The sequence below is a fragment of the Mirounga angustirostris genome, unplaced genomic scaffold (genome assembly GCF_029215605.1).
Source record: "Mirounga angustirostris isolate CCGP_5_RB_7025 unplaced genomic scaffold, mMirAng1.0.hap1 SCAF_4, whole genome shotgun sequence".
Classification (NCBI taxonomy): domain Eukaryota; kingdom Metazoa; phylum Chordata; class Mammalia; order Carnivora; family Phocidae; genus Mirounga; species Mirounga angustirostris.
The window spans coordinates 37,796,859-37,809,480 of record NW_026991712.1 but is presented as its reverse complement, the minus strand read 5'-3'; the positions used below and the strand labels follow the sequence as shown (position 1 = coordinate 37,809,480).

At 37.2% G+C, this 12,622-nt stretch overlaps 1 protein-coding gene across 4 annotated transcripts in view; it reads right to left on the bottom strand.

Annotated features, from left to right (window-relative positions):
• STK3 (serine/threonine kinase 3) overlaps positions 1-12,622 on the bottom strand; it is a 271,666-nt gene that overhangs the window by 174,062 nt on the left and 84,982 nt on the right. For 3 of the 4 annotated variants that reach the window (XM_045896164.3, XM_045896166.3, XM_064588078.1), the window contains 2 exons: positions 7,824-7,988; positions 7,150-7,317 (listed from right to left, as the gene is read on the bottom strand). The exons of the other annotated variant lie outside the window; for it this stretch is intronic. In XM_045896164.3, the coding sequence (XP_045752120.1) occupies positions 7,150-7,317; positions 7,824-7,988 (333 nt within the window). The remainder of the gene's footprint in view (positions 1-7,149; positions 7,318-7,823; positions 7,989-12,622) is intronic. 4 annotated transcript variants of the gene reach the window in all.

Below are 12,622 nucleotides of genomic sequence, written 5' to 3'. Positions count from 1 at the left end.
CTTCTGGCCTCCAGAATTGCGAGAAAATAAATGTCTGTTGTTTAAAGCTACCAAATTTGTGGTAATTTGTTACGACAGCCCTAAGAATCTATTATGGGGGTAAAAAGATAAAAAGTAAGGAAGTGGGCCTTATAATCACAGAAGATGTCATTCAAGCCAAAATTTAAATTTTTTTTTTTTTAAAGATTTTATTTATTTATTTGACAGAGAGATAGAGCCAGAGAGCACAAGCAGGGGGAATGACAGAGGGAGAGGGAGAAGCAGGTCCTGCACTGAGCAGGGAGCCCGATGCAGGGCTTGATCCCAGGCCCCCGAGCCGAAAGCAGATGCCCAACCATCTGAGCCACCCAGGCGCCCCTCAAGCCAAAATCTAGCTATGAAAACCAAGAGAAAAAGAGGATCCCTGGGCTTCACCACTAAGCCACAGCAGTCCCTGGCCACATGAGGTCCATGAACACTAGTGCTGAGGGCACGGTGCTGAAGCCACCCCCCCACCTCACGCAGGGCAGGGCAGGAGCGAGGTTTGCTTGCAGGTTCCTGGCCCAGTGAAAGGGGAATCTGGGCCAGCATGTCCACAGGTCAGACCACAGAGAAAGGCTGTACCCTGCTACCTCAGGCTCTAAGAAAGAGGCTTTCATCCAGGATGTTCCTACAAGTGAATATTAAGTCTGTGAATTAATACCCACATATTCCCTCATCCACTCCCAGACAAAATAAAGATACTTGTCTTTTGCCCTACATGTTAAATGCCTTTGGGGGAATCTTCCAAGAGGCAGTGCAAGCACACACACTAGGACAAGCCAGGTGTCTCCCAAGACCCACACAGTAGGGACAAGGAGATGGAAGATGTGTAAATAGGCTGAGTGTGGTATTAGTCCACTACCACAGTCTTCCAGAATTTCTCAACCAAATCTTACCATTAATTGGGCAGGAAGGAGGTCATTGATTCAGTTCTATTTAATAAAAAATGGATAACTCAGTTCTCACTCCTTAGACATGGATATAATGCCTTCTTTTTATAAAAGCCTCATTTTTTTTTTTTTTTAAGAAATCTTGTTGGATTAGGAGTACACTTGGATGTGGAAGGAGCAGCACCACATGATTTGAGATAGGGGAAAGCTACTGTGTGTTTTATTTTTTTAATATTCAATATAGTGATTTTTTTTCCTAATGTCTGTGTTTACTTTGCACGTACTGGAGCATTTATTTCACTTATTAAAATGCACTGTTTCCCCAAAAGGGATGAGGGTGAAGAGGCTAGTTGGAAAAAACAGCAAGGTTAAGGAAAAAGTTCTTCAGGAAAGAAAGATAACATCATTTTCAAAAACATTCATCAAAAATATATTTTCCATGTTGAAAACATCTACAAGGTTCTTTTCTTCATAAGTGATGTGAGGATATACACAGAGAGACAGACAAAGATCTTTTTTTAGTGTAAAGGAACTCCTAATTTACTTTTTTTATTATTCTTATGTTAATCCCCATACATTACATCATTAGTTTTAGATGAAGTGTTCCATGATTCATTGTTTGTGCATAACACCCAGTGCTCCATGCAGAATGTGCCCTCCTCAATACCCACCACCAGGCTAACCCATCCTCCCACCCCCCTCCCCTCTAGAACCCTCAGTTTGTTTTTCGGAGTCCATCGTCTCTCATGGTTCGTCTACCCTTCCGATTTCCCCCGCTTCATTCTTCCCCTCCCACTAACTTCTTCTTCTTTTTTTTCTTAAATATCCCTAATTTACTCTTAAACAGAGATTGTCAAGCTGTATATAAGTTGAATTTCCAGAAAATTGCCATTTACATGCCTCCAATTGTCTCCTTAAGTCGCATTTGACATAAATCTTCCCAAAATACACAATATATTTCTGCATCTTATTTTTTAAAGGCAATAAACATTCATATTATATTGTGCAGAAGTAAAATTCTTAGTCTCATTTTATTTTCTTTCCTTCAGTTGATGCCAAGCAATCATCAGTCACAAGGCCAGCTATCTCAAACAGTCCTTAGTCTGACTCAAACACTTCTGTCCTTATCCCTTTCAGCACGCCAGGTAATGTGTAATCAAACACAAAAGCTTGTAAAACAAAAGAAAACAAAACAAAAACTGCATTTAAAAGAATCAATAGGGTCTTAGTGATGTCTAAGAAACAATGTGCCTGGGTTTGATGGCAGGGTACAGGGATAGATATTTAGAAAAATGATACTATTCACTCATTTCCTGATTTTTTTTATTTTTGGTAATTTTATTTCCTATAGAGCTGAGAAAGGGGCAGATCTCCAAAAAAGTGTGTGGTTAACTGAATTCAAAATTATATTATCTATTATTTATTATATTTAGTTCTATTTAACTGACCAAAATTAATTCGGCATCTTCATATTTAAACTTTTAAAATAAATTGTGCTTCGATAAAACTTGTTTAACATTTTGAGCAGATTTACCTCCATTTGTCATTATTCCTTAATCTATGTCCTTCCTTACTCCTTAATCTTAGCTGTATGTAAATTTATAAGCACATTCTCATCCCTCCCCTGTTTACAAAGCTTTACATGTTTTAATGTGTATTTCATCATTGCCTTTTACTAGACAGATAATTGTTACTCTCACCACAGCAAAGATATAGCTTGCACACACTACAAGTTTCTCTTAAAAAAGAGAGAGAGAGAGAAAGCTGTATAAAAACTGTAAAATTTAGTTTATCCCTTGCCATCAAACAAATCCAGTGTTTTTAATAGCCCTTTCCTCCTTGAATATCTATATCCCAAATACCTCTGACTCTCTCTCAGGAATGATTAAACAAAGTATCAATCTTTGATAAATGATAAACTAAAACAAATGACCTCAGCCTTAACACTTTCAAAGACCCATTTTCAATTCACAGCCAAGTTCCAATTTAAGCACTTCCATTTTCTAATAACACTCAAAATAATATGTCCTACAAAAAGCTTTATCAGTGAAATACCACAATATTAATTGGTGACTTTTTAGACAGGAACAACCCCATTCTAAGTTATCCAAGCCTGATGCATCTCATCTTGACCCTAATTCTTGCTGGCCTAAGCAAGCATAGGTCTGGGGCAGGCCTGGAGCCTGGGCATACCAGAAGGATGGTGTATCTGAGAATAGGACTAGGAAACCAACCCCCAGTTCACTCAGTCTAGGAGTCAACTTCGTTGTTCTGGGGCTGTTTCTATTACATACATCTAGAGGGCAGGCATAGTGAGAAGGGCTACAACCTTGTAAAAATGGCCAGAGAGAATTTCAGAAGGACTAATATGTAAAGGCTAGGGAAGCTGGCCCACCACATCCTAACTTAGCCTCCTATTCCAGATAGCCATCTATATGCAGTAAATCATAGAATATCCTTTACTTAAAATAACTAGCATTCTTTGCCTCCATCTGTTGTAGTGGTCTGTCCATCATTCCTATCTTCATTCCACTGTGACAACTTTGTAAACTATGGTTTTCTCATAAGCTATATTGCTACCAAAAAAAAAAAAAAAATAGGAGTGGAACATAAAAAATTCTACCATATTGAAGTGCCTGGGTGGTTCAGTCGGTTAAGCATTCGACTTTGATTTCAACTCAGGTCATGATCTCAGGGTTGTGAGCTCGAGCCCTGCATTGGGCTCTGTGCTGGGTGTGGAGCCTGCTAAGATTCTCTCTCTCTCTCTCTCCCCCCACCCACCCGCCCTTCTCCCCTGCCAACTCATGCATGCGTGCACTCTCTCTCTCTAAAAAAAAAAAAATTTGTCCATATTTCTTCCCACTGAAAAATTTAGAAGTTTCATATTTTAAATTAATAATTATGAGATTAAAATGTTGGCAGATTTTTATTTTTGCTAGCCACTCCTTCATTTGCATACAGTTGACATATAAACACAAAAGATACTTCCTTTTTGCCAAGGCAAGAAATGGACTAGCCCAAGTTGATATCTTTGTTCTGCCACTTCTAAGTTGTGTCATCTTAATAAAAAACATAATTCTTTAAATATCCATTTCACCCAATCCACTCATTAAAATAGAGACTGAAACATTTATTTTACAGAGTGGTTAAAATAAGAAAATTATTTAATTAAAAAAGAAAACTTCACTATTTCACTCACTAATCAGAGTTTTATATACTACCAGCTCTCTCATACCTTAACTACCACTTTATTGGCTCTCTAACCTCACTGAAAAGACTGAGATTCTGAAATAATTGGTTTGGGGGAGGGCTCCGGCACCAGAATTTTTTCAAAGCTCTCCAGGTACCTGCTATGCGGCAAGAGTGAAGAATGCTGTCTAGCTCCCTGATCTCTCCATTACCTTATACCCTCTCCCCTCTTTCCAGGCTAGACCCCCTTGGTAACCACCTGAACAAGTCTCTCGACAGCGTCCTTAAATGCGCGGTAGCTCTGTCGCTCCAAGACACTGATTCATTTAGACCCGAACCTGAGATCAAGGCTGTAACGTGCTGCACTCCGCTGCTGAGCATTGCTAAAGCAAGGCTAGAGCAAAGAATTGCAATGGTGACAAAACAATTCTCACGTTCCAACTTTAGCTGAGTCCTCAACAATCTGTTTTTCTCTCTTGGACAGCTCTTTCTTTTCTCCTCTCACCTGACCTCCCACCAAACTAATCTAAGCCTTGGTGAAGCAGGAAATATTATTAATTTTATTAAAATTCCACCCTTGCATGCATATCTTTTAATATTCTCTATGATAAAATGAGAAATACACACAAAGCACCTGCCCTGCACACAGAACAACAAAGATTATCTCAAGGAAAAGCACTTGTGTGACTGAACAGCAAGCTAAACAAGCTGCAACTCTTTTTTCAAGGAACACCATTTTTACCTGAAGGAATAACTGACAGAAAAACTATGGTTATTCAGACTTGGGTATTTGATTGACATTCTCTCAAAAACGAACCAAGTGAACCTGTCATTTTAAGGAAAACTATCATATTTGTTGCCAATGATAAAATCTGAGCTTTCAAGTGAAAATTCAAATTTTGGAAAACTTGTATCTGTCACATGATCTCAAGAGTTTCCCAATACCTGCAGTTTATACTTGACTTTGTATAAAGCAGTTCACAAACATGAAAAAGGCTAAATAATGATAACATAATTTAAATAGCAACTTAAAACCTTGCTGTGTTTGGAAATGCACAAGGCAACATTTGATAAACTGTCCAAAGAATTACAGGGCTAAAAATCGCCTATAATACAAGTTGTGAGGAAAGAAATTTACTTAGGGGCGCCTGGGTGGCTGGCTCAGTTGGGCAAGCATACAACTCTTGATTTCGGCTCAGGTTATGATCTCAGGGTCGTGAGACTGAGTCCCACATTGGGCTCCACGCTCAGCACAGAATCTGCTTCAGCTTCTCTCCATCTCCCTCTGTCCCATCCCCCTCTCCCTCTCTAAATAAATAATAAAATCTTTAAAACAGAAATTTACTTAGGTGGTGGCTACCAAGGAAGGCTTTATATAGAAATAATATCTGACCTGAGACTTGAATGAGTAGGATTTAGACTGGTAGAAAAAAGTGAGATAGAAAGATGCTGATAGATAGAATTTCAAAGAAAAATACTATCTTCAAGTGTATTTTTACTATTTCATATGTGCGAATTTAAACTGTCAAGTGATATTTTAAGATCATGGAAGTTGGGAACCACATACTACAATTCTTTACTACCTATTTGAAAGACTACTTCAGGGTCAAATTTAATATGCTGATCTATGAGGTTGGAAAAATAAGATCTATATATAAGGAGGAAGCAGAAGAGTAATAATCTGAGTCCTGGGTTAAATCCCAGCTCTGGCACTTGCCTAGGATGCCTTGGAAAATTCAGTTAACCTCACTAATTCAAATTCAAATACACCTAGTTTGAGGATCACCTTAAAATATTATAACTTAAAGTACCAAAGATAAGTAATAATCAGAGAATAAATGAGAATTTGTGTTGCTGGTTTTATGTTGACCTTATGATTTTTCATGTGATTTTGCAAACAAACAATTCATGCCATTTTTTGTTTTTTACTTTAGCAAAAGTAATTTATATACACAAGGAAGATGATACATATTATATGCAATTGTATTACTCAGAATTCTCTATATAGTGGCAGGCAGATTTTTAAATATTTTCAGTAGAGTACACTGTTACTTATATTACTGAAATTCAATCCACAATAGAATTGTATTATCAGAAATAATTCCAATTTATTCTTCTTCAGATGTTCCAAATTACTGCATTCTCTTTCCTCCCATCTATTTACTTCACACATTTCTCCAGTCATCCTGACACCATCTTCTCCTCTCTCTCCACACACACACACACACACACACACACACACACACACACACACACACACACACACACTACCTCTCACTCTTTTCTTTCTCTTCTTCTTGAGGAAGCTCCAGCCACTAGGGGGCAATAAGTTCACGAAGACAGATGTCCTTATCTATAATGAATTGAGATTCACCACTAAGAAACCTAAAAACTATATATATCATCACAAACCCTGAAGCAGAGGCAATTAGACTGAATATGCAAGGTACATATTTCAAACTCAAAAAAATGATCCTGGAAAAAGGACTTCATAGAAGTATATAATAATGCTCAAAAAAGGAATTCTATTTTCTCACTAAGTACCAACTGAAGAAATAAGATTAATTTGCCTACAAGTATGTAGCAATATTAGAAGTCAGGCTTTTTAAACACTAGCTTCAGATGAGAGAAGAAAAAAAGGAAAACAAAAACACAGAAAGGTAGAATTTGCAGAGTGGGTAGAAAAGTGAGAATTGATTTTTCCAAGGCCTCCACAGCCACACTGAGAAAATGATGGATAAACTGAAGAATATAGTGACTTTACCAACCCTTTCTTCTATTGAAAAGCAAGGGGAAATTTTACAGGTATATTTTTGGTGGAGGAAAAAAGACTATAAAGAGAAATATAGCCTTCACTTCTTTTCTCACAATTGAGGATGTGGGAGGAAAAAAGTTAACATCACTAACCTCTGACAGGTAATTTTATTATTTTTTGCACAGAACGAAAGTTCAAATCAACTTATTTAATTTACTTTATATTTATTTATTTACACTGACATTACAGAACTGCCACTTACATAACGTTTTTAGCAAACCATCATTTTCTTACCCTCATGGGATGTATATCAGCATAAGGAGGTTTTCCTTCAGCCATTTCTATAGAAGTAATGCCAAGGGACCAGATGTCAGCCACACAGTTATAGCCTATTTCTTGAATTACCTCAGGAGCCATCCAAAACGGAGTTCCTATCACAGTATTGCGTTTTGCCATTGTATCCTGCAAAAACATTACACTGACATAAATATTACTATAAAAACACTAAGGGACTCTGTTTGCCAACATATTCATTCAACTGCATAGTGAAACCCTCAAATACTACAGATTATATAAAACATTGACTATTTTCCTCCAATTTCAACTGACAATGACATATTTAGGAATTCCGAATTCTGTAAAAAGCAAGAGTACACAACTTATCTATAACCACCTTCATTAAAGACAGTCATTAAAAATAGTACTGTAACAAAGCTACAGAAATGGATCAATGTAGCTTTCTTTTTTAAACATTTAAGCATTTCAAAGACATTTTTTTCATATTCATTCAATGTCTCTTAAATTGTAAATAAAAATAATAAATAATACTGAAATTATGGCTCCTTCTCCCCAAGAACAATGTAGTTATGTATTTCTTCCCATCACCCCCTCCAAAAAGTTATCAACATTCAGGTACAATCAAACCTAGACATATAGGCCACAAGCGGTTCCAAAATTATTACACTTACTGTTAACTGACCAGCCACTCCAAAATCGGCCAATTTTGCATGTCCTTCTGTATTGAGGAGAATATTTCCAGCTTTTATATCTCTGTGTATTTTTCTCATAAAGTGCAAATATTCTAGTCCTTTCAAAGTAGATTTAAGAATAGTTGCAATTTCATCTTCTGTTAACTGGAAAGAAATATTTTTAAAACTAGATTGAAAAACCATGCTAGATAAACTCTTACAAAAGAGCACTGGTGGCAAACACTTCTTTCTAATGACCATTAAACCTCTAGGAAAAGGCTAAAAAGATAACGAACTGGGAACTTCTTTTTCTTCACACATTCTTTGTCATTCTTATGATACATTTTACTGATGTAAAATAATTTTCAGTATTAAATTCCTTCTTTTAAAATTATCAATGTCACTCCTAAAGCACATAACCTATCCCAAGAATCAATACAACCCTAAGAAATCACTATTTCCCATATCTTCTGACACTGAGGTAACGATATCACAGCTATCCATCCTGAAAGTAAATTCAGACATTCTTCCCTATGATGTCACTAATTCTTGATGGAAATGAAAATCAACAGTTTTACACAAAGGGAAGGAAACAAGCATGGCTTGCCAAGAGTCTCCTGCATGAAGCGATTATGCCCATACCTCTCCTACTGCTCCAGCCAGGTCATCCTAAACCACCCAAATCCTGCATTGCTAGCCCCGAGAAGGAGAACTCAAAAATAAAAATTCCAGAGAAAGACTAGGAAAATGGAAACACAAACAAAGGTTGTCAGGGGAAGGAAAAGGGGGTAGGAGGGAGAAAAGCAGCCACGGCGAGAAGAAGGAAGAGAAACACTCTTAGTAGCTATGGCAATGGAGCCCGTGTTATCTGTACCAGCCCTGGTGCTAACCATTTTGCATGCATTATCTCATTTATCCTTAAGCCAACCCTACAAGCGAGATACTATTATTGCCACCACCTGACAAATGAGAAAGTTACTGCATAGAGAGGTTCAGTAAATTCCTCTGGTCACACACAAGATGGAACCAAGATGTGAGTTCTGTCTTACTATAATCTATGCTTTTAACCACTATGCTATATGGCCTCTCTTGACAAACCTTGTTCAAGTGCCATCTATGAAAGCCTCTATTTTTATTGAAAACACCTTCTTAGCTTTTTTTTTTTTAAGATTTTATTTATTTATTTGACAGAGAGAGACAGCGAGAGAGGGAACACAAGCAGGGGGAGTGGGGGAGGGAGAAGCAGGCTTCCCGCCAAGCAGGGAGCCTGATGTGGGGCTCGATCCCAGGACCCTGGGATCATGACCTGAGCCGAAGTCAGACGCTTAACGACTGAGCCACCCAGGCGCCCCCACCCTCTTAGCTTTTAAATATATCCAAGTGATATTAGAAGTTCATAACAATAAATCTACTTTTGCTCTAAGCACAACGAGCAAATATAACCCAAGATAAGCTGATGGAAGAGGAAAGTTCCAATTTATACAAAGATAGAGGACACTACTCTGTATGAGAAGGAAAAAAAAGAAAGAAAATTCAAATACCCAACAATGGGATAAGAGAAAGATAGAGGGGAAATTAAAAATATTATACTACAAAGCTGTAGTAATCAAAACAGTAAAACAATATACAATATGGTACTGGTGTAAAAATAGACACATATATCAATGGAACAAACATAAAGCCCAGCAATAAACCTAAATATTTATGGTCAATTAATCTACAACCAAGAACTCAAGAATATACAATGGGAAAGAGACAGTCTTTTCAACAAATGGTACTAGGAAAACTGGACAGCTACATGCAAAAGAATGAAACTGGACCATTTTCTTACACCATACACAAAAATAAACTCAAAATGGGTTAAAGACCTAAATGTGAGACCTGAAACCATAAAATTACTAGAAGAAAACACAGGCAATAATTTCTTTGACATCAGCCATAGAAACATTTTCCTAAATATGTTTCCTCTGGCAAGGGAAACAGAAGCAAAATTCAACTATTGGGACACATCAAAATAAAAAGGTTTTACACAGAAAAGGAGCCATCAACAAAACAAAAAGGCAAACTACTGAGGGAAAAATATATTTGCAAAAGATACATCCAATAAGGGGTTGCTATCCAAAATATATAAAGAACTTAACACAACTCAACATACACACAAAAAAACAATCCATTAAAAATGGGCAGAGCAGCTGAATAGACATTTTTCCAAAGACATACAGACAGCTAACAGACATATGAAAAGATGCTCAACATCACTCATCATCAGGGAAATGCAAGTTAAAACCACAATGAGACATGCCTTTATACCTGTCAGAATGGCTAAAATCAAAAACACAAGAAATAACAAGTGTTGGTAATGATGTGAAGTAAAAGGAACCCTCATACAATTGTTGGTGGGAATGCAAATTGGTGCAACCACTGTGAAAAACAATATGGAGGGTCTTCGAAAAAATTAAAAATAGAATTACCATATGATACAGTAATTCCATTACTGGATATTTACCCAAAGAAAATGAAAACACTGATTCAAAAAGATATATGCAGCCCTATGTTTATTGCAGCATCAAGTGTCCATTCATCTACACACACACACACACACACACAGAGGAATATTATTCAGCCATAAAAAAGAATGAAATCTTGCCAACAGCAACAACATGGATGGACCTAAAGGGTATAATGCTAAGTGAAATAAGTCAGAGAAAGACAAATACCATATGATTTTACTCATGTGTGGAATTTAAGAAACAAATGAACAGGCAAAGAAAAAAAGAGACAAATGAACCAGACTCTTAAATATAGAGAACAAACTGGTGGTTGTCACAGGGGAGGTGGGAAGGAAGGAAGGAAGGGAGGGAAAAAAGAAACAACCTGGACCTCCTTCCCCTAACCTCTGAAATGCCAACTTCCCCTCATCCTTTCCAAATTATAAGACCCTAAGACTACTCTAAACCATTTCTCAATCCTACACTCCTCAGTGGTAATGTAAGGATCTGACTTACTTGATAAATCCACTCTAGGGCAAGATACCTGATCCAGAATGCCTTTTATTCATTCAATAAATATTTATCAAGCACCAACTACATGGCAGGAATTACACCAGTTGCTGGGAATACAACAATGAATAAAACGAGAAGTGTACTTTCTCTCATGGAGCTTATATTCTACAAGGAAGGGATAATTTGATGATAATAGAAAATAGGGTAAGGCAGAAAACAGTGATGACTGCTATCAGAACAATAAAACAGAAAGCTATTGACCAAGAATAACTGAGAAAGGCTCTTTAGAGTAGCCATCAAAGAAGGCCTGAAAGACATTTTTGCTGAAGTCTTAAATGACATGAGAGAGCTAACCATGTAATTGGCTATCTGGGAACATGACATTCCACACAAAGGAAACAAGAATAAAAAATAAAAAAAAAACATGATTCAGGAAAAAGCCTCCCATATTTGAGTTCAAGAAAGAAAGCTCAAGTTTAGTGAGTCAGGAAAACACTAGTTCTAGATGAGATTTGGGAGACACGCATGAGCCAGATCACCCAAGGCTTCAGAGGCCATGGGTAAGGAGCCTGGATTATCTGAAAATTCTAGTACTACCAGGAATTTATTCTCTATCTTAGACCAGGTGGTCTAACGTAGGCACTATGTTCTAAAGTTGCACTGCCCAATACAGCAGCTCTCAAGCATGTGAAACATAGCCAACCCAAACTGAGTTATGTTATAAATATAAAATATACACCAAAGTTCAAAGCTTAGTACTAAGAAGAGAAGACAAAGTACCTCATTAATAATTTTTAAATTAATTATACCTTTAAATGATATTTATATATTAATATTATAAAATTTATTAATGTTTAACAAGTTATTAATACTACAATAATATTAGATATATTATTTAATATAATATTGGTGCTATATACTAATATATTTAATATATTATTAAAGTTAATTTCACCTATCACTTTTTTCTTTTTTAATGTGGCTACCAGGAAATTTTAAATTACATTTGTGGCTCATTTCATGTTTCTATTGGACAGTACTGCACTGAGAAAGGGTCCACAACAGCAGGGATCTTTCTTCTGTTCACTGATTATCCACAATGCTTGGAACCTGCCTGGCTATCGTTAGCACTTGATAAATAATAAATGAATAGACACAGCAGTTATAAAAAGAAAGGCAATACCACATAAATTAGCAGTTTACAGCCAAGGTGGGAGGGTGGGAGGCAGGAGTGTCCTTGAGGGCCACCACAATGCACCACTGCAGAAGGTGTGCAAGGTGGTGGTGCTGTCCTAGGTGCCTGGGTTTTTCCCCTCGCCCCACTCCTGGTATAAAAATTTAAAAAAGCAGCACCAGCCCATAAAACTGTCATGTTTAATTACTTCAATGTTGACCTTTTCAGTTACCTAGACTTCAATTTTTTTTTAAAGATTTTATTTATTTATTTGACAGAGAGAGAAAGAGAGACAGTGAGAGAGGGAATACAAGCGGGGGGTGGGGTGGGAGAGGGAGAAGCAAACAGGGAGCCCGATGCGGGGCTCGATCCCAGGACCCTGGGACCATGACCTGAGTCGAAGGCAGCCGCTTAACAACTGAGCCACCCAGGGGCCCCTACACTTCAATTTTTATCCTCTTAACATTCCATTATTTCCAATCAACAAGTCACTAATCCTTCATTAACTCTTTGATTTGTTATCTCTGCATCTGTACCCTATATTGCGGAGCTATACTAGAGAAAGTTCAGGATTAAACAGACTTCTATACTTCAAGGTCTCAAGATCTGATTTCAGTGCTATA